This window comes from Pleurodeles waltl, chromosome 1_2, assembly GCF_031143425.1.
Source record: "Pleurodeles waltl isolate 20211129_DDA chromosome 1_2, aPleWal1.hap1.20221129, whole genome shotgun sequence".
Taxonomy (NCBI): domain Eukaryota; kingdom Metazoa; phylum Chordata; class Amphibia; order Caudata; family Salamandridae; genus Pleurodeles; species Pleurodeles waltl.
The window spans coordinates 850,696,287-850,719,359 of NC_090437.1; the positions used below are offsets into that span (position 1 = coordinate 850,696,287).

Here is a 23,073-nt window from a genome sequence, read left to right on the forward strand (position 1 = left end):
GTTCAAAGATGTAGTTGCCGTGGACCTCTTCAAATTTTCTTGCCATCATCCCAGTGACGCATCTTACTCTGTTGGCCTTTGCATCATCTTGCTGACCTCTTTTCTCATCATTGTCTGCACCTACTCCCCCGGACCACTCAGACCTGAACGTCCTCTCACAAGGGCCCTTTGAGCTGCTCTAGCTCTTTTTGACTCTTTCTTTCTCTCATCTCCCTCTGTAATTAACTCCGTTTTGCCTTTTCCTTGCGTTGATGAACCCACCCCTTTCCCACTTCATTCTTGCATCTATATTCTTATGCATTTCTCCTCATACCTATATTGGCCCATTCCTGGTCCTACTATTCTTGACCTCTTCCCACTTCTTCTCGATATCCATAAAAATATCCCTCAGAGCCTTTTGTTGCTTAAATTCTAAAATGACACTTAGCTGCCACTTTGTGGCCTGCTCGAACAGCGTTTCTCGCTCTGCATTTAAGCTACTCGGAGCCAACGAGACTACAACTCCTGTGGTTCTCCGTGACATGTCATCCATCCCTCGGATCGCCACTCACTTCCTCATCAGCGCCCCCAGACACAAACCATGCTTGCAGCCCTACTAAGCTGCACTGCAGTGCAAATTCCTCCATCTCCGCCTCAGCCAAGTAACTGGATCATTCGCCACACATCCATGCTCAGGCTCGCCTCTTCAGCTATGATACCAAAAGCTTTGTGTCCACCCACACGGTTTCTTGACAGCCACACTCTCCGGCTGATGTATCTCCAACCACTGCTGCCCTCCTCCTCCTCCCTCTTGCACCAGCGAACCTGCCACAACCGCCACCACAACGCCCTCTGAAGCTTGCCTCTGAGGCCTTGTCATGCTCACCCACTCTTGGCTCAAAACTCCAGGTTTTATTAAATCGTTCCTACCCGCGGGTTTTATTAAATCGCCCCTTCTCTGACCACTTCCCCGCTACCCTTTGCCAACACCTTTTATTATACAGGTTAATGACCACACAAAAACTTCTTACACCTTTCATTAAACTACTGCCTACCTCTCTCAAACTTTCTGTGTATGCCCATGTGATAATATAGTCCACAAGAAGCTGTACTACTGACAGCCTAAACCATAAATGGCTAGATCTGTGATCCTGCCCTTTTTGTTCCCTGGCCTATCCCTCATCACCTTCTTAGTGGCCCGAGCCACTTGCCTGAAGTTGCCCAGGGGAGAATGGTTGTGTCCTCGTTTTTCCTTCCCAACACCACATCATTACCCCACATATCCTCATTCATTGCATCTTTGGTGTTTTGTTTATTACCTCTTATTTTTAATATTGATAGATATTTGTTGAGACCCTATTCTTTAGCTAGCTAGTAGGGCTTGGAGATTGCAGTAGGAGGGTGCTCTTTTGTGTGAAATCCACCACAGTATTTGTAGGAGGCTGGACTGGCTTGTAGTGAGTACCAAGGGGTACTTGCACCTTGCACCAGGCCCAGTTATCCCTTATTAGTGTATAGGGTGTCTAGCAGCTTAGGCTGATAGATAATGGTAGCTTAGCAGAGCAGCTCAGGCTGAACTAGGAGACGTGTGGAGCTACTACAGTACCACTTAGTGTCATATGCACAATATCATAAGAAAACACAATACACAGTTATACTAAAAATAAAGGTACTTTATTTTTATGACAATATGCCAAAGTATCTTAGAGTGTACCCTCAGTGAGAGGATAGGAAATATACACAAGATATATATACACAATAGCAAAAATATGCAGTATAGTCTTAGAAAACAGTGCAAACAATGTATAGTTACAATAGGATGCAATGGGGAAACATAGGGATAGGGGTAACACAAACCATATACTCCAGAAGTGGAATGCGAACCACGAATGGACCCCAAACCTATGTGACCTTGTAGAGGGTCGCTGGGACTATTAGAAAATAGTGAGAGTTAGCAAAATAACCCTCCCCAAGACCCTGAAAAGTGAGTGCAAAGTGCACCAAAGTTCCCCTAAGGACAAAATAGTCGTGTTAGAGGGAAAATGCAAGGAAAACACAAATCAGCAATGCAACAACGATGGATTCCTGACTGAGGGTACCTGTGGAACAAGGGGACCAAGTCCAAAAGTCACAAGCAACTCGGAGATGGGCAGATGCCCAAGAAATGCCAGCGGTTGGTGCAAAGAAGCTCTTACTAGGCTGAAGAACTGTGAATACTGCAGGAACGACAAGGGCTAGAGACTTCCCCTTTGGAGGATGGATCCCCCACGCCTTGGAGAGTCGTGCAGAAGTGTTTTCCCGCCGGATGGACGCCAACAAGCCTTGCTACACGCAAATCGTGCGTTTGGCGCTTTTGGACGCTGCTGGGGCCCAGGAGGTCGCAAATTGGACCTGCAGAGAGAGGGGACGTCGAGCAAGACAAAGAGCCCTCACTGAAGCAGGTAGCACCCGGAGAAGTGCCAGAAACAGGCACTACGAGGATGCGTGAAACGGTGCTCGCCGAAGTTGCACAAAGGAGTCCCACGTCGCCGGAGACCAACTTAGAAAGTCGTGCAATGCAGGTTAGAGTGCCGTGGACCCAGGCTTGGCTGTGCACGAAGGATTTCCGCCGGAAGTGCACAGGGGCCGGAGTAGCTTGCAAAGTCGCGGTTCCCAGCAATGCAGCCCAGCGAGGTGAGGCAAGGACTTACCTCCACCAAACTTGGGCTGAAGAGTCACTGGACTGTGGGGGTCACTTGGACGGTGTCGCTGGATTCGAGGGACCTCGCTCGTCGTGCTGAGAGGAGACCCAAGGGACCGGTAATGCAGCTTTTTGGTGCCTGCGGTTGCAGGGGGAAGATTCCGTCGACCCACGGGAGATTTCTTCGGAGCTTCTGGTGCAGAGAGGAGGCAGACTACCCCCACAGCATGCACAAGCAGGAAAACAGTCGAGAAGGCGGCAGGATCAGCGTTACAGAGTTGCAGTAGTCGTCTTTGCTACTATGTTGCAGGTTTGCAGGCTTCCAGCGCGGTCAGCGGTCGATTCCTTATCAGAAGGTGAAGAGGGAGATGCAGAGGAACTCGGCTGAGCTCATGCATTCGTTATCTAAAGTTTCCCCAGAGACAGAGACCCTAAATAGCCAGAAAAGAGGGTTTGGCTACCTAGGAGAGAGGAAAGGCTACTAACACCTGAAGGAGCCTATCAGCAGGAGTCTCTGACGTCACCTGGTGGCACTGGCCACTCAGAGCAGTCCAGTGTGCCAGCAGCACCTCTGTTTCCAAGATGGCAGAGGTCTGGAGCACACTGGAGGAGCTCTGGACACCTCCCAGGGGAGGTGCAGGTCAGGGGAGTGGTCACTCCCCTTTCCTTTGTCCAGTTTCGCGCCAGAGCAGGGGCTAAGGGGTCCCTGAACCGGTGTAGACTGGCTTATGCAGAATTGGGCACATCTGTGCCCAACAAAGCATTTCCAGAGGCTGGGGGAGGCTACTCCTCCCCTGCCTTCACACCATTTTCCAAAGGGAGAGGGTGTCACACCCTCTCTCAGAGGAAGTTCTTTGTTCTGCCATCCTGGGCCAGGCCTGGCTGGACCCCAGGAGGGCAGCTGCCTGTCTGAGGGGTTGGCAGCAGCAGCAGCTGCAGTGAAACCCCAGGAAGGGCAGTTTGGCAGTACCAGGGTCTGTGCTACAGACCACTGGGATCATGGGATTGTGCCAACTATGCCAGGATGGTATAGAGGGGGCAATTCCATGATCATAGACATGTTACATGGCCATATTCGGAGTTACCATGGTGAAGCTACATATAGGTAGTGACCTATATGTAGTGCACGCGTGTAACGGTGTCCCCGCACTCACAAAGTTCAGGGAATTGGCTCTGAACAATGTGGGGGCACCTTGGCTAGTGCCAGGGTGCCCTCACACTAAGTAACTTTGCACCTAACCTTTACCAGGTAAAGGTTAGACATATAGGTGACTTATAAGTTACTTAAGTGCAGTGTAAAATGGCTGTGAAATAACGTGGACGTTATTTCACTCAGGCTGCAGTGGCAGGCCTGTGTAAGAATTGTCAGAGCTCCCTATGGGTGGCAAAAGAAATGCTGCAGCCCATAGGGGTCTCCTGGAACCCCAATACCCTGGGTACCTCAGTACCATATACTAGGGAATTATAAGGGTGTTCCAGTAAGCCAATGTAAATTGGTAAAAATGGTCACTAGCCTGTTAGTGACAATTTAAAAGTAATGAGAGAGCATAACCACTGAGGTTCTGGTTAGCAGAGCCTCAGTGAGACAGTTAGGCACCACACAGGGAACATATACATGCACACCTATGAGCACTGGGGCCCTGTGTGACAGGGTCCCAGTGACACATACATATAGGCCACAAACCTATGAGCACTGGGGTCCTGACCAGCATGATCCCAGTGACACATAACAACCATACTGAAAACATAGTGTTTTCACTATGAGCACTGAGGCCTGGCTATCAGGATCCCAGTGAGACAGTGAAAACAGTGACAAACATCCTGACATACACTCACAAACAGGCCAAAAGTGGGGGTAACAAGGCTAGAAAGAGGCTACCTTCTCACAGTATTGTAATTACTGTTTTATAAATCAGAAAACACTTAAAAATGTTTTTAAAGGTGCATTATTAAGTTAATCACTCAGCAAGGCTTACTACTTTACTGTCTGCACATACATTGAGCCCATGTTATATTTTGTATCTACCATCTGTGACATCTGTTGCAGGTTGCATTTTAAAGACCATGTTGATAATAATCTGTTAATTTGGCAACGATAAGCTAAACTATCCCTGCTTATTTTTATATGTGCAATCAATTTAAAATATTGTTTTTTCGCTCCAGGAACGCTGCTGATTGTGAGCAGAGAGTTCGAGCAATGGAGGACTTGGATGTGTGCTCTGCTAAGTTTAGTTTCTCGAGAGCCGAGACTGAGGTGAAAAAGCAGAAATGGCGCATGCTTTGCGACATTCTTCTAGACCAGGCTGTGTTGCCTGGGGTGGGCAATATTATTAAAAACGAAGCACTTTTTGACAGTGGTCTCAACCCGGCTATAAAGGTAAACATTTCTGTTGGCAGCTTAATGTATATTTGATGTAATTAGGCGGAACATTAGTAACAGCTGGGAACATAAACACACATTTATTGAATCTCAACAGATATTTGGTGTATATAACATCGTAATTTTCTTCATAAATTGATGACACAATTTTTATGTTGGATCCTCTACCTCTTCATGTGGTCTCTTCTGACAGTGCCAAGTGACCAGATTATGGCATCACCTGATGTCTTGAGTGGGCCATGAGAAGGACGGTGAAGAAGGGTGGAGTTTTGTGGCAGATCAGCCTGAGAATACTATTGGTGGTCAGGAAATGTAAGATAATGCCTCTTTTTGTATGATCGACAGCATGTTTCTGAACTGAAACTTGCCAGGAGCAAGGTCAACTTGTGCTGAGACACAACAGTGCTCCGGAGGCCACTCTGCTGCAAGAGGGCCCCATGGAGTGCTACACTGTTCCGGCCCACGGAAGGGAAGGGAAGTGCAGTTGCAGTTAGGCCATCCCTTATCCCAGGCTGGGACCATTTTTTGTGCCGTGCTAGGGCTGCGGCCACATGCAAGGCCTTTGAGAGACCTGGGCCAGCCCTGGGGGATTCATGGCTGCTGCCGGGACTGCAGAGGTGGGTTGCGTCACCTCAGAGAAATACCGATGTCTGCAGACTGGACCCCCATTGTAATTGCAGACTGCTTGCTGCAGAGATGGGACTGCTGTCAAAGAAGTTCTCCCCCCCCCCCCCCCCCCACCCATCCTTCCCTCTTATTTCCTGGGGTGCACACATATAACCAACACATGTAACGTATCCCTCTCAGGCATACGTACACCCACTACATGTACTATCCACACATGCACTCCTCAGTCATTATACTGTCCCCTTCCCAGGAACTCCTACAACCGATGCAGTCTCCACTCCTGCACAGCACTCCACAACTACATGATGTAGGCCAAGAGTGAGTTAAGACGACAGCAACAGAACTTTTAAAAATGTGAGTGAGCCAGTAGGCCTACTCCAGTGACGCAGGGTAATAGAGTTCTGTTCACTATGATTGATCACTACATGGTATGCTGCTACCACTGCTGCATAACTCCTGGTGAAGGAAGTAGCCTTCCACCACTGTGAAGTTAGCTCTTTGAATGCCCTTCCTGGTCCAAGAAGACCACAATCTGTGAAACGGGCCTATGTCTTGGTGCGCACACATGATCTGCGTTTGCCTGTGACAAAAATATCAGCATTATGTACCCAAACAGCAGTACAGTTGGACATTTACGTCCCATCAAATTCAACAAAAGCATGGCAAAATACATGAATGACATGAGATGAAAATGTGGTAAGAGGCGTATTCATGTTGGAGATTTGGTTCGGGATAAATTGCCAGTTGATTTTGGGACAAACGCATCACGGTGGGCAGACCATATGGCACAGAGGAATTTAGAAAAGACATGAGAATAACATTGTAATCTTCCCTGAATGCCTGTATTTAAACGGGTTGGTTCTTCATTCAGAAGGTTTCTGTGGAAAGTGTTAGTGAAGCTAATGTTTTCCTTGAGGTTTCGAAGAAGAAAATGGAAACTGTGACAAGTCGGTGTCAGTCCATAGCGAATTGTCGTGGAAGGGGTTGAGGGAGTGAGGTGAGCAGGATTTGTGTGGCAAATGGCCATTACCTGATTGCGGGAAATGGAAGACATCTGCCTTTATAGTTGTGGGATTATTTGTTGAAGAGGTTCTGTGTTTTGCTCTTTGTTTATTCTGCTACACTTTGTGTGTTGAAGTGTATTTCGTTTTCTGTTTTTCTTTTTCTTTGTGTTTACTGTTGGCGAAAGGAGCGTGGTAGAGTGACGCTTGTGTTGGCATGGAGTGCTTTTATGCTAGTGTGGAATTGTATGGTAGAGTGCAGGGGTTCGAGTGGGAAGCATTTGGGCTGTATGTGTGGCAAGCGTTGTCTGCCTTCCGTTTTGCTCCTGCTGTGCACCCTTTACACATAAATAAATACACTTTTCATCTCTCCTCCATAAACCATGCTGAGTTTTTTTTTTTTAACTCACCTCTTTAAATAAACTGCTCTTTTAAGGCTGAAATTTAGCACTCATGTCGTCGCAGTAAGGAATAAGTGCTTGGTAACCGCATTTCTAACTGCTATGAATTAACTCACTTGTGCTTCAACTTACATACAAGGAAAAAAGTGTCTTCTCGTATTGCTCATAAGCACAGAATGTATCAATCCGACGGGAAAACGTTTACATTACTATCTTACTAGACAGCTCTTGAAAACCCCGCCAAGCGATTTCATTGCCCTTGGTCTCGCTGTATGATATAATCTCTGACCAGATTATTTTTTACTGTTTCCTTTAGGCTACTAAGGTATAGTGATCCGAGAGCCTCCACCCAGACAAGCAGGGGTTGGATTTATAATCCCCTGGTGCAGTGACTTAGTTCAAAGCACCAACCTAAATAAGAATTCCAGTTGGCTACAACCTGTACACAACCCTCTTCAATACTGTGCAGGTTCGAAGACCCACCAGAACTCCTACTCCTCTTCCATTGATGAATAACACACTCAAAATAGCACTAAGAAACACGGGGTAAACCTTTGAAATGTTAGGTTTCTAAAACCCAAGTCTCATGCATAAAATATGAACAGAATACACACAGAAGGTGAAAATAAATGCAACAGTACATGACGGTGAGTGCAATATGAACAGTCCTAGTATGGTCAGTACATTCCTGACTCCCTATCGCTACTTTTAAGTGCTATGGTATAATTTAGCAGACGTAGAAAATCGCAAGCCTATGAATCAAGTTTCTTAAGACTGATTGCACAGCATACCTTTCTTAGCAAGAAATAGCTGTTTATAGTTATTCTCTATCACAGCCCCTGCACAGGTGAGCAATGCCAATCTGAAGGTCACTTTTCTTCACTGCTCCCAGAGCACCGGAGCAAACATGCATGATTTATGGCCTGACAGTTCATTTGTGAATCTTCTCTCTGATATGGCCAAATAAAAGGGTTTTTTATAGCAACTGACCACTGATTTTTATCTCATGTTTATAGGTTTGGCGAAACTAATGTCCAAATAACACAAAATAAATATGGCGATGAACATACCATTCCATTTCACACGTTGACATTTTAACCTCCGATGTAAGTGCCCCTATTAACATGGCAGCAACTATAAAATAAACAATGAAAATATGTCGGCCCAGATAAGAGGCCAACATGATGTCAGCACTTTTGTGTGTCTAAAATTTTCACACTCTACATTGCAGAGAAATATAAGTTTGCAAGTTAGCCTACAATAAAATAGAAGAAGTTAACGCAGGCCCTGACCAAGTTCATGACAACGGTGAGGTTTCCCATCTGGCATGCAGTATCAGATCTCTACCATAGGGCATAGTTTCCCGCCTTTGTTGGGCATACCATTTATAACGAGATCAACTTATTTATTCTTATAATTAACTGCACCTCATAACTTTGGCGACTCGATGATTGTCATTGAAAACAAATTACAGTCCTAGTAACACGAGCTTTACCCAATCCCCTCCAGAGGATGCAATGGCAACCTTTCTTTGAGATTCAGGTTTAAACCTACAGGTTTTAACCGTTGTATTGCCATGGCACTATATCAGTATAGGCCCCTTGGTTTGCCCCTTTGAAAAGCAATTATGGGAACCCCTATGCCACAAGGGTGGGTGTAAGAAATGGGTTTATTAGTTGCAAGGAGTCCTTCGCAAGAAATAAGTACCCAATTCTCTTTTTTACTTGGAACTAAGTACCTCATTTTGGGTCCTGGCTCACTGGGGGGTAGCAAAGCGGAGCATTCCAAATCCTACTAGGGAGAGGTAGTGTGGGCTAGTAATCTCAGCTGGCTGGTACACAACAAGAACACTAAAATAAATAATTTAGTCAGTACTTTTTCTTTTGAAAAGGAAAAGTACTTTTATTACATGCACACTGCTGCATACGGTGCATTCATGTCATATCAAAATATCTTTTCAGTCTGAATTTAGACCATAAAAGTACAATAAAAACACCATTACAAAAAAAAGTGTGCAAAATAGCAGATAATATAAGCTATTCCAGCCATTTCCTCAATATAAATTTTGCAAAATAGCGACGAAAAACCTTCCCAAAATGTTAGCTCATGACCAATATAATTAAGATTGAACATCATTAAAAAAAACACAATTTTAGCAAAATCAAATCCCAATAAAAACATTCCAGTTCCATCAACATAAGGTGCAATGTGCATTGAGTTGGACAGTGACACATACATGTAAGAATAAAACACAATTAGACAACATTGAAAGCACAGATTTGGGAAAATCCACTCCCAATAAAGTACATTCCGGTTCAGTCTACATAAGGTGCAGTATGCATGTAACTGGGCGATAACACATACATGTAAAAATGAACAGTTTTACAATAGACTTTCTGTAATTTTATGGCCGATCTAATAAAGCTCACAACAGCACAACAGGGTTCTCGTAAGGCAGCGGATTGCAAATACCTCAAACTGTCTTTATATGTTGAAAAATGCATTTCTTTAAAAATAGGGCAAAGAACACAAGCACAACATACAGAATACAATTTGCAGAAAAGCATAAAATGTACTGTGGATTGGGTTGAGGTGTTATCGTATGGGCAACAAGAACAGGTGGTTATTCTGGTCCCAACCACTGGAAAGGCTACCAAATGATGGACTAAATTAAGCCTTAACCTTATGTAAAATCTGTGGTGGGGATTGGTTATCCATAACAAGTATGTGTATGCACCTGAGATGTTGTCCAGCTGCATAAAATTCATCACTGAAACAATGTTAAGGGCCTTTACAATACGCCCTTCTCCCTAGGATACAGAAATAGATTGAAGGTGAATCTCTCCAGGGTGGTCAAAAAGGGTATTTAATTCAAGATCGTAAAAATTATTTTTCACAAATGCCAACCAGGGGTTGGCTTGCCAATTGTCCAATTTTAAGCAATTTGCTAAAACTAAATGGGAAAATGTGGCCTTTGGTGTGGCCCAAATTTTAATCCATAATAACAAGGGGGGCAAACTCCCAAGGTCCTCAATATAATCTACTCCTGATTCAAGATGGAGGATCAGACTAGCTGTACTTTGAGGTAAAGCCAGCAGGCGGGATAAAAGTGTATGTTCTACAACTTGAAGTCGCCCAGAACCATAGGTCCCAAGAGAGATATTTGTTTTTAATTCCTTAAAGGGTTTGCAACCAAGCTTGTTAGCAAATCTAAAAAGAGCATCAGATGTGGTCCCCTTTTTAAGTGCTCTTTGGCCAATCAGCCTCTCCCAAGACCCAGAAGAGTCAAACAGAATACCCACATAGTTTAAAAACAAAAAAAACGAAAAGAAAAAGGTACTTTCATCCTATCTGGAAAGCCCTTGTTTTTGTGGCTTTAGGGCCACTGGTCAATATAAATGATTTCTGGAAGTTGACCCTAAGCTTTAATTTGGTCATAAAATTATATAATCCATTCAACAGATTTTGTGAACCATTAGCAGTTAGTGCTAAAAGGACTGCATAATCTGTGTAAAGGAGGACCGGGACTGATTGTGAGCCAAGTCGAGGGATGTCCAATCTATATGAATCTAAAGTGCCTAGTGAGTTTATATACAGTAAAAATAAGAATGGGGCGAGGATACAACCTTGTCTTACCCCTCTAGCCACCCTTATTGGGCTTGTGCCTTCCCGAGAAAGTGTATAACGCACCTTGGTAGTAGTATCCGTATGCAATCTTTGCACCAGATCCACCAATGCGTGGTCAATACTGGCCAGCTCCATTAGATCCCATAAAATTGCGCGGCTCACTAATTCAAATGGACAGGAGGTGTCCATGAATGTCATGTGAAGGGCACCTCTTCTGATTTTCACATACTTGCCCCAAATAAGATTTAAATTTAGTGCCTGCTGTACTGTCCCTAAACTGGGTCTGAAACCATATTGTAGCGGAGAAGAAAAGGTAGTGGCTTCTGCCCAGGTTTGTAGTTTATCAAGGATTACCTGGCCAAGAATCTTTACTGTGGAGTCTAATAGGGAGATGGGACGGTAGCAGGCAGGCGAACTCCGATCTCCTTTTTTTAAAAAATCGGGACAGCAAGAACCTCTTTCCATTAATCCCTCAGGTTTCCTTTAACAGCTCCCCTTAGGACATTAGTCAATAACTATGCATTCAATTTGAGGTAAGTATCCTCAACCCCCTTTTCCCCACATAGCCTGGAACAAATGCAGACAGACAATATGTGACAGAGGATTAGGCATGGCTGACGTTCAATGGACTACTGGGTTGTCGGAAAACTAGTAATAATTGACTTGATTAGCACTCTGAAATACAAAGCTTTCCCTACTGTTGCACCGACTGGAGTCAAATAGTAAATCTACCTCCTCAGGATTCCAACAGTTTATCTACTTTTGCATTAACCGGAGCGGCAATAGTATATTTAGTATTATCTGACTCCAATACTCCCCCCCCCACCCTACCTCCCAAGGGTCCCTGTGAGCTTGTTCCTTCATGTCCCAACCCCACTAGAGTCCAGAGGTCTGTAGCCCCCCCCCTTCCCCCCCCTTTACCTCTCTCTACCGTGTATAACTATGAAAAATGTTCAAACCACCCTAGAATGAAGGGGGAGTAGTCCTTTTATAGTTCGGGGAAGGGCAAAGACGGCTCGCCATCTTCTTACGTCTTCAATCTTGCAGGTGCCCCTCCGAGGGTCTGTGAGTCTCTCTCCACCTCCATTCTGTCTATGGCTTCCAGCAATGGGTGAGGGGACACCCCCCCCCCCCAGGCCGGGCCCCCGCTAGTCTGTAGTGTCTGTTCTCCCTTCTGCTCTTCTACGATTTCTCCAGGGTGTACTTCTTCCCATTTTCTGTCTCCTTCTGCTTCTACGCACCGGGAGAGACCACTCCTTGGATCTCGCCCCCTCTGTTTCTCTAGATATCTTGTCGGATTCCCCAGTTCCGCCCTTACCAAGCCGGGGTCGTTCCTCAATCCAATCCCAGGCTTCTTCGGGGGACTGAAAGAAGAAGGTTTTTCCCTGGAACATAACTTTAAGCTTGGCCGGGAAGAGGAGCATATATCCAAGCTGGTGGCCACGAAGCCTGGCCTTCAAAGAGTCAAAAGCGCGTCTTTGTCTTTGCAAATCTTTAGTATAATCCGGAAAGTCTAGGATCTTTGAGTTTTCATGCCTGATCTCTCCCATCTTATGGACCTCCATTAGAATCGTGGCTCTGTCCTGGTAAATGAGAAAACGAGAAGGGGTCCGAAGGCATGAGGACCCTCTCCACGGGCAGTCCCGGAGGGGCAGCAACTGCTTTCAGGATCTTTTTTTGTCAGCGACCGTCTTGGTGCTCCACAAGATGCGTCCGACTACGGCGCCATCTTGGCTCCTCCCCAAAAAGAGAAACATTTTAAGTTTTATCCAGGACATACTGGGCTAGGAAGTGTATTTCAGTGGTAGGGGGGCTTAAAAAGAGAATAGTTTCCTACCTTAAGCAAATGTATTCAGAAAGATAGAGCTAGAAGGAAAGATGTTGAGGAGCACAAAGAGCAAGGGGGGCATACTTCTTCATTCATTATGACAAGTGAAGGCAGAAAAAGTATTGAGATATTTATGAATCAAAGTAATAGGAAGGCTAGATGGATGATAGACAAGCATAACATAGAAGGTTTTCGATGATAAGCCTATGGTGGTGGTCAAATTTCATCAATTGCTGTAGCTGCACATAGAGTTTTAATAGTTATTCCCATAGGAAAGATATGGCTGAGCTGTAATGTATGGTAAGGTGGTAAGTATACATTCTTCAGGTTTGAATTGTTACATTTGCACACATTCCTGTTGGCCATTTTACTGGTTGTTAGTTATTCGATTCCATTGCTTGGTGGCTGCTGCCTTGCCTTACTTTATCAAAAAGCTGAGCTTCTCCTAGCACCTTGTTTCTGGAGTTTCACAATTCCCCTCATTAACGAGGCAAATGTGGTATGGTAGTAGAATTGAGATCTTCCTCTAATGTTGGTTGTCAAATTCTGTTTAACATGCAAACGCTGGTTAGTTTTGTAATCCTTAATTAAGTTCAACTACATCTGAATGAAGTGTATGAATCAAACCAAAGAACATAAACCTATTTTGATTTGTACATGTCAACCATCATTTTATAATCGTGCAAGCTCCCCATATGTGTCTGTAAAATTTACCTTTTGTCCCGAATTTTGACACGGTGTCCTGATTTTTTTTAGTCTCTGGTCCAAATTTGCCCCCATGCAAGGTGGTCACCCTAACAGAGAGTGGGATGACTTGGGCAGCCAGTGTATGTATTGGTATGAAAATGAAGAGAAGCACTACCGTTAGGCTGTGTTGCCATCCACCAAATGCTTTGGGCTGAATCAGTAATGATGGACAGCCCTGGTAGACAATGCCTAAAACCTGGTAAACCACCTTCACTAATAGCTGAAAAGTGTCTGTTCAAAATCCACTTTATGTATTTGTATGTGAATTGTGTGGTGTATGATGACACAAGCTCTTGCCAGAGGCTGTCTGTAGGTCAGCAGTAAAAGAGGGCAGATCATTCTTAGAATCATTTGTTGATACTTCTTATTTTTGGTGACACTTGTAGCCTAATAAGCCTCATGACTTTGGTTCACTCTAGCGGTGGGAGGGTGTGTGGAGAAGCTCCCCTTACGTGGAAAATCAATGTGCTCTTGATGGGGCTTAGTCTCCCTTTGTGCCGTTCAAACTTTTGTAGCTCTGCTTCCTCCATTAGTAAATATACCTCAGATGGCTTGATATGCTGACTTTTTGTTTGACAAGCTTCCTCACTGAGATGTGGAGCTGCTTTCCGTCTACATACATTTAGAACTTAAGTTGGTGCTAGTAGGTTGAATTAGATAAGCCCTAAGGTACAACATATGGGATATGTTTAATCAATTAATTAGTAATGCTATGGCTTGTTAGCACTAATCTTACAAGAATGATCTTCACAATTTAAAAGATTTTAATGTTTTGGATCTACCATTTTCAGATGAGAGCGGTAAACCATGCTAAACTATGTATGGTAATTCTGAAATGGCTATCTGTACTATTTATTACATCATACATCGGTCATCCGCCGTCGGTCCCACTGCACCTGATGCAAATATGTCTCTACCAGAACAATTCCTCATTCAGTCATGGCCATGAAAATTATAAAAAATCTATTGGTTTGCCTTTTCTCCCACCTGCAACTTCTTTTGTGACCATAGCAGGAGACGCCCATATACAATATGGAATAAAAAAAAAGTATATTTCATACAGCGTATCTTTAGGAGTATTTTTTTTCTTTGATCGGTTGTCCTTTTGTCACCAAGCACAATGAATGTGACGAGAACATGTGATTTGCATCCTCTGATAGATTATTGAAATTTCACAGATACTTGTGCAGTTTGTAGTGTAGATACTTAAGCAAAATCTTTGGCAGCACCAATGAAAAAAACTGTTTGCGCCAATATAGCGGTAGCCCTATATTTTAGGGTGTTTAGAGCTAACCAAAGAACTCTGCCCAACTGTTCTTTTGCCATATTTATGAGGTTGACAAGTAGTCCATTATAGACCAATAGCACCTTGCATGTCGTTACTTGTACATCTACAACAGCAAAATTATCAGTTCAAAATAAATCTGTGCTGTTGGCTGAACAATTCTGCTGGTTGATGGCGGCCCTCATGGTAAGTGCCTGGTTGCAGTGCTATACATGCCCTCACAATTTTGGGCTGGAGGCATTTCTGTGGGGCACCTTGCACTGTCTACTTAAGGATATGTTGGGTTTACACTGAAGGGAAAAGATCTCTTTCTAGTAAAATTTAATGGCTGTGATTCTCTCACACTGGACATTTTACTGCATTTGTCCCTTTTTTTTTTTTTTTTTTTTTTTTTTTTGAGCAGGCGTAGGGCAATTCACCTCCTTTCGGGGCACATACGGTGCTAGTTCAAAGAGTTAGGAAGTTGCCTAATGTTTCTATAAAACGTATGATATTTTCCAAATCTTGACTGTAGAAAGGATTAGCTCATTTGTTTAGATTGTCTCCATTTTCCAATCACTGGGAAATGGATTCTTGGTTTCTTAATGTTGTAGCCTGAAATGCTTATGAGAGTGATCTAAAAAAAGTAACTCATTCATTTGTATTGTTAGTTCTATTATTGGCCTTCACTTTTCTTTATTTCTTTGTGTTGTTAATCAGATTGTTAATTTGGAAACCGCCCAGTTTCACCTATTACTTTCATGGACAGCATGTAGTTGGGGCATTAGTTTTGGAAAACCGGGTCATGCATAAATACTGTAGCCACGCCACACCACATACCTTTTTGAATGATGTAGTCTTTAGTAAATAATCTAGTGGAAACCTTTGCTTATGATGGCCTGTGCAGATAGCCATTGATTTTTGGATGTTGTAGTTTTATACAGTGGAGAGGATGATGTGGGTTAGTGACAGGCCAATTCACAAACTTTATTTGTGCCTACGATTTCTGTGGGCTTATAACTTTTTGGGAATTTGTAACAATTAACTGTAGCCAATGATGTTTTAATAGGGAAACTTACATTGTGAGTGGGCTATATCTCAGTAAAGGAAGAAAGAAGGGAGAGAAGAATCCGAGTAATGAAGATTAGACGCAAGTAATCTGGAAAATAATTTGTAGCATTTTCATCTCCATTTCTTGTCATTGTGGACATGTTCATTTACATTATTCAGTGTAGAGAACATATTTTGTGGGTGTTTTAGAGCATTCATTATGCACTGCACAGTACACAGATCGCTAATTCCATGAATTTGTTTTATTTACAGGGGGGACACTTAACTGATGATCAAATACATCATATCGTGAAAATGACACGTGATTTCTCCATCCTTTTTTATAAGGTAATAACACCAGTTTGTAAGTTTGATTTTGGGGAAACCTCTTAAAATGTTCTACTCAAGCAGGGGAAACATTTGCCAACCCTTTTTCTCCATAACCTCTGTTCATATTTAAAGTTCCAGATGCCAATCCTCTGCAAAAGTTAAACATCATCATTTTGTGATGCAAAGGTAACACTGTGCAAAACATGAATATTTTATTAAACTCTTGGTATTATGTTTAGGATTTGAATTCAAAGGCTGTAAATGCCGAATTTGGAGGAGAGTACTCCACTAGAGTTTAATATCAATCTATGGTGAGGCATGATTCAAAGGCAGAGGACTGATCATCATGTTAAAGTAAAGTCCACACCTGAAACTAGAAGCCCGTGTGGTCTAGCAGCCCACCTCAAACTCCACCATCACTGAAAACGTTTTTAGAAAATAGTGGATACTCGAGAATATTTTATAAAGATTAGAAAACGTTGTATCCCTTTATTTAAATATGCCTGAAATCTTTTATACCTCAATGCACGGGGTAAGTTGGCAATTTCTTCCCGCAAAATAGTTTAGCTGTGGTTTTCTGTTGAAGATTTATGACTAGGTAAAGTAGGTGAGAGGGAAGTAATGTGCAGTTACTTGAAATGATAATTTCCTATAATTGTTCTTCTTTCAGTGTCGCAAGACTGGATCCGCCCTCTACAAACATTACAAAGTATATAAGCGCCCAAATTGTGGCCAGTGCAATGCTAAGATCGTCGTATGTCGGCTAGGCGAGAATAACAGGATGACTTATTTCTGCCCTCAGTGTCAAAAAGAGAATCCTGAACTGCTTGATGTTGGGTATGCATGACTCAGACAAAAACACTGTTATGCCACGAAATGTATTTAGCATACTGAATGTTTTAATAATTATTTGTATACTTACAATGTATAATTACCAATGACACTGTCTAAGCATGGAAGAACACGAATGCGGGTCTGTTATTTTATTAGTTTTGTTAACTTATTTTGTATTGAAAATAATTCTTCATGCAGTCATTCAAAAATTAGGTCAAGGATAAACCTAGGGGAAAGAAAGACGCAAAAAGTGAACCAGATCATATACAGTTGAGGGGCACAGTGATCAGTAGTTTTTTTTTTTTAAACCTAGCAACGGACAATTAAACACTTTTCACCTATGTATGGTGACATACTTTCAAGGAAGGTTTTATAATTCGTGCTTCCGAGCATGAACGGATAAATATCTCTGAAGAGGCTCCTAGTTGTCAAGCCTCTGAAATGCATTCAGAGAACCTTTAGACTTGCTTTACACGCGATGTGTGTGTGTGCCACCTAATTATTCCTCAATTCACAGCTATTTAGTGTCTGATTCTGGCCACCGGATGGTCTTTCCCTTTCCTTCCGTATTGTGCCCAAAACTCATGTTTGCTGTTAGATTCTCCTTTGGTACCTAATTACATTTGTATCCCTTACTCCATTTTAATTTGTATTCAAATTTGAACGATTCGTGTGTGCATCAAGGATATGTTTCCTGACTCTCGTTGTGCATCCAAATTCTGATTATACCACTTTTTCTTATAAATTAAATTGTATAGCATAACTCTGTGCCACTGAATAGACTCAAGGAACCTCATGGTAGCAGGAGTGAGTGTCCAGAGGATCTGTGCATTTCTTTCTTATTCTACTCACTGTTGTAACAAGAAAGCTCTATGATCTTTGTATCTAGGTCTGTGCTGTGGGGCAGTAAAGCTCATAACTAGAAAGGTAACTAGGACCGAAGACACGAGTGCTCTCATTTGAGACACATCTTGTGCATGTATTAATCAGTTAAGAGGGCCCGGAATTTTCAAGATTTCTTAAGCAGCGACCAACTCATTGTCCACAAATTTCAGGATTAAAGAAAACGGTGTTTTTAAATAATTGCATAAGCAATATGTTCGTTGATATTAGCCCTTAACTTATTAATGGAAAGGCTGAGAAGTCAACCTTGCTGAGGTTGTGTTCTTTCAAGAAGTGAGTTTTCAGTTTCTTCCAGGATTGTTCGTGCTGTCTTGCTGTGGAAGTAGAGATTCTGGACATGGGTCCTTCAGGTCTGAATACGTGATGACCTTGTTTTGGCCACCCAGGTTAGGGACACCCTGGATGTAAGTCCTAAGTCTTTTGAAGGCTGTGGCGGGCGGGGAGATGCAGTGATGTTACGTCCTGTTGAGATGGATGCTGGAAATTAGCGGTGACTTTAAAGAGGGTGTGAATAACATATAGTGAGGATAATATCCAACACCGTTTTTATTGTGGAAGCAGATGTCTGCTCTTGAATAGAGACATGCATAAGAATTCACTTACAGCTCTCATCTATGGTACAAGTTCCTTCTCACCCTGTTGATCCTCTATTTGGTTATTGCTCAATTCTTTTGGAGACAAGCAAGGCATAATATTAATGCATCATATAGCATCTATGCAGAACTATTTATAATGTAGTTACAGAAATGGAACAGTTCATACTTCTACCACAATCTTTGTGATTTTTGGCTTACCGTTTTCGATTTACCAAAAACACTAGAATCATGTACCCTGATGCATGCAGTACTTAGGATGCATGCATGTACCCTGATGCATGCAAATGTACAAGCATATTGCAGTGATACTACATTGGTACCTCAAATACGATGTAGCAAGGATACCACACCTCATAAAATATTTTAACTATTAATTTTAATATAAAACATAGTTGCCATAGATGGGAACTGTACTTGTATCATGGTAAATTCACTACACAAAGTTTTCTAATGAGCATCGTCTGGAGAATTTTGGAGATCCTTATTTTCCTCTGACCAGTTGTTGAGATTTCTCTGGTCTACTCAGAATGAGAAACCTTACAGCATGAAGACAACCCTATTGGATGATTAGGTATCACCAGCAGCACGATACCCTTGATGTGAATCTGACTACAGGGGCGTGCCTCCGCCTGTCTGTTAGGGATATTAGAAAATACCACTAAGAGCATAAATACACGCTCTTCACAAAAAACAGGCAAGTAGGTCTTTTTAATTACTATTGTATTACATGTGGCCCATTGTCTGACTAAAACCCTGAAGTATAGGGATAAGACAGTGAGAGAAAGAAACCATGCACGGGGCAGAATGTGACTAGGTCCTGAAGAAATGCCAAGTCCCTTAGGCACCTACAAGGCTTGAAACATATTGATGAAAATCAAGCTGTAGGGACACCAAATTGTCTTCAAACACCTAGAAATACAATTTGTAATCATAGCAAAGGCACTCAAAGATGAAGGGTTACCGGGATATTCGATAGGTATTTGTATCTTTATGCACTTAGACTTTTTGGGAAAAAGTATCCAAAGTGCTCCCTGGAATATAGACAAGCCCATCCTGGTTCACAGAGCCTAGTATGAGACTCAGTGATTAAGGTTAACACCAACATAATGTGACCAAGTACGTAGGGTTATAGGATATTCCTTTGCGACTTGAATCGTCTTTTGTTGTCACTTTCTATATCTGAGATTTGTTATCTAGCTCTGCTATTTTCCTAAGGTGCAATCTGGCATTATATTCGTGCACTAGATAGCACAAAAATATCTCATAGGGCTAGTAAATGAAAATGATCATTTAGTACAGTACTGGATGATAATATGATCTAGCTGATTTTCTAGGAAGGATTTCTATCAACCCCTCCCCCTTTACAGTCAACACGGTAAGCAACCTTCTCCTGAAACCCACTTTCAGAGAATATTGATACTTAAAGCTAATGCCCTTATAATCGTTTCTGAAATAAGATGTGATTGTAGTAAGGAAGCAGAGGCTGAGGAAAACAACAAGGGGCCACAACCTCGCTGCATAATATAGTTAAACATTTTATAAAATGTTTTTGAGATTTCTGGAGGAGAAACTCTTATCTTTGTAGAAATGAGCTCAAAATTGTGCTTTGGCATGTCTCAAGCTGTGCTTCCTGTATTTGTGTTCTTAAATACTGCATACTTTAGGAAGGCAATCTGTTTGACCTGTATCTTAAAATGTTATGTTTATTCTCCTCCTTTGGACCCATGCAATGTAAAAACGTATAGATTGACTGATGGGTAAGTGTTCGGAAGATGTTCTCCTTTTGAAAGAGGGTGTATGTTGTGTGGGTGAATGGTAAGAATTTGTTCCACTTTTGAGCGGGGTTGGTTACATAAGCTTGCTGCATGCAATAACTTCATACCTGTTAGCCTGAGAAAAGGCTTAAAAGTGACGCTGCCCCTTTCGTGCTTTCATAAGCATGCTTAGCCAGTACTCCCATTTACAAATATCCAGAAAATTTTGCTGCTGTTTTCCAGAAAATTACCAACAAGAAACAGTTTAATTGGTTGGGCATATGGCAGTGGATCAAACAACGAACATGTGGCTAAAAGCAGCGAAGAAGAGTGGACATGTGCACTCTGCACTCTGATAAATGTGCCCTCTGACAAACTCTGTGAGGCTTGTACATCTCCACGCCCGCAAGGTAAATAGGTCCTTTTTATTGAAAGTATCATCTATTGTGTATTTTGGACTTCTAAATAGCAGGTCCTTTTGTATTTTTTATTTTTATTTATTTTCATAACCAAAGTTGAAAAACTGGATCCCTCTACATCTCGTGGTAATTAATCTGTCTGTGAGAAGCATATTAAAGTAGAGTGATTGTTAAGAACGTGTTATAAAGAACAGTGCAGCCAGCTGTTCCTGCCTATTGAAACAAGCATTCTATTCTCTTCCCTGACTTGCAGTTCATGCATAACACCTAGAGTCGTCATTTGAAAACTTCAAGATTATCCTGAGGTACCACCATCTAGTTATGATCCTTATATAATGATCTTGTAAGGTAAAAGGCTTCTCTGTAAAAGGTATATATATATAATATTTGTAATCATATCAAAAGATTGGGCTCGGACCCATCTCTGAAATCGTATATTTCCAATTTATTTATTAGTCTGATATATAAAAGTATTTAGGACACTGACTCTTGCCAAGCCAAAATCCAATGGGGAGCCGTTGAAGCAAATCTGGTAGCAATCTCTGTTGATGGCTGCAAAGAATGCCAATTTGGCTTTCGTTGCCAGCAGTGATGGGGCATTTCATATATAGCCAAGAAGACTACTCTTTTGCTGATTGTTGTGGTGGGATTTCTAAAAGGATCCATAAGATACAAAGAGAAGGTGTCTAACGTTTCTCTGGTTAGCTCCATCCATGGTAGTATGCTGAAATACATTGTATAGAGTATACACTGCTATTTGACAAGATTGTGGGTTTCCCTAACCTGAAGGGGCTAAATACATGTTGACTATGAAGTTCACATAGAATGAGATCTGCAACAGTATGCCAAGTAGCAAATCCAGGAAAGCAGCGAATTATGTTGAGTTGTATTGAAATCTTAACTCCATTTATATATGTGTAACGTAATTATGCATTATACTCCAGGTTGTTGTGATATTCTTGTGTTTTGGTGCAATATCTTTAAGTTTATGAACACACTAGCTGTCCACATATCTTTGTTTTGGTTCGCATGTTGGCCCGGCACAGCCCATTGAATGAACACTCTCCTTAACTGGCGATACTGGCTATGGGTGACCGTTGTTAACTACACTAACTATTATTGAAGCAGCTGTTTTATCACAGCCTCTGAGGACTATAGGGAGCCCGTTGAAATATGTGGGTCCCTCTAGTCTACTGAGCCCGAGGCCAGGTCTTTGAGGCAGATTGTAAATGGGATTTAGAACTGCACATTCATAAATCATGAACATCCAGTTCAGTTCAATTAGAGTCAATGAGAGTTTAGGTTCTATTTTCAGGATTTTATTAAGTCATTAGTTCATCAGTTTCTTTATTAGCAAATTAGTCTCAATAAAATTTATGAACAAGGTGTATAGCGTGTCCCATGAAAATCTAGTTCTTAATCTAGTTTCAGGAAAATTAAAATTCAGTAGACCCCATAATGAGCTCTTGTCTCAGTTGTGAAAGTATATAGTTTTCAAATGGAGCATCTTGTAGGAAAGAGACTGAGAATTTCAGTAGTATTTCTCCGCAATAAGCTTACGCAGAGTAAAGCTGGCCTCTGAAGGAATCCAAGACACATCTGAAAAGAGAATAAAACAAAATGTGTTGGAGTGCTCTCAAGAGCATTTCCTCCAGTCTGTGCCTGCTGGTCTCTCAAAGGAAAGGGTCTAAGGAAATGAGTAGAGAATATCTGAATACCCCCATCTAGTGTGAAAACACGCTTTCATAACATTGTATACTGCAACAAATTATAAAACCTCGGTGGATAATCTTCAGCTCTGTCCAATCAGAGTGTGAGGTCTTCATGTGAACATGACAGTTCCTGTTGAGATGGCAAGTTTTAACAAAGAACATTCTAAGCATGCAATAAATGTAACTATTATCTAGAGTAGTGTGAAACATGCTGGTTTCTTCTCACCAATTGTAGTCTATAAGGCAAAAACAGTCAAGGTAAGTATGATACAAATTCGAGATGATCTCACTTCTGTTCTCATACGCTTTTCTGACAGAGCCTGTTCATAAAGAAACAGTTTTTAATATTAATATTAATTTAACATTGCAGTAATTATTTTCATAGGGTAAATGGTCAGGAAACAAAGCTTTAAAACTCTCTCTATAGTCATTTACTTGTTACCATAAAGCTTGTGTGTCTTGAAAGGTTATACTTAAGACCATGACACAGGTCAAAACTAACAAAGATGTCTGGAAAGAATTAAGAATGTATCCTTGTCAGCAGTTCAGCTAAGTCCATGCAGTACCCCACTAGTTGTGTTCTCTTATTTACACTGTGTGAATATCTATGCAAGATGTCAGTTAGGCTTGCTTTTTCCAAAAAGCTTTTAGTCTAGATGCACTAAGTAGCAAATTCCCTTAAAATCAGATGCTAATCTGAAATAAGCATTTTCAACACAAATAAAATACACTCCAGGTATAGTTGGATTATCCTCCTGCAAAATTTGCAATGTTGCCCCTCACAAGACACGTTCACAGTTTCTGTTCCCTACTGGTGTTTTTCCCCATGGATTCTTCTTTTAAACACACACACTTTCCTCTTGTGTCTCCTATCTAATTTCAATCTCGGAACAGATATTTTCTGTCTAAACTCATCTTCTCTCTTCATACTTTCTCCAAGA

The 23,073-nt window shown here is 42.0% G+C and overlaps 1 protein-coding gene across 1 annotated transcript in view; it reads left to right on the forward strand.

Annotated features, from left to right (window-relative positions):
- Positions 1-23,073, forward strand: part of NEIL3 (nei like DNA glycosylase 3) — a 130,691-nt gene that overhangs the window by 53,818 nt on the left and 53,800 nt on the right. The window contains exons 5-8 of the mRNA XM_069244695.1: positions 4,823-5,036; positions 15,858-15,932; positions 16,585-16,751; positions 20,245-20,411. Coding sequence (XP_069100796.1) covers positions 4,823-5,036; positions 15,858-15,932; positions 16,585-16,751; positions 20,245-20,411 — 623 coding nt within the window. The remainder of the gene's footprint in view (positions 1-4,822; positions 5,037-15,857; positions 15,933-16,584; positions 16,752-20,244; positions 20,412-23,073) is intronic.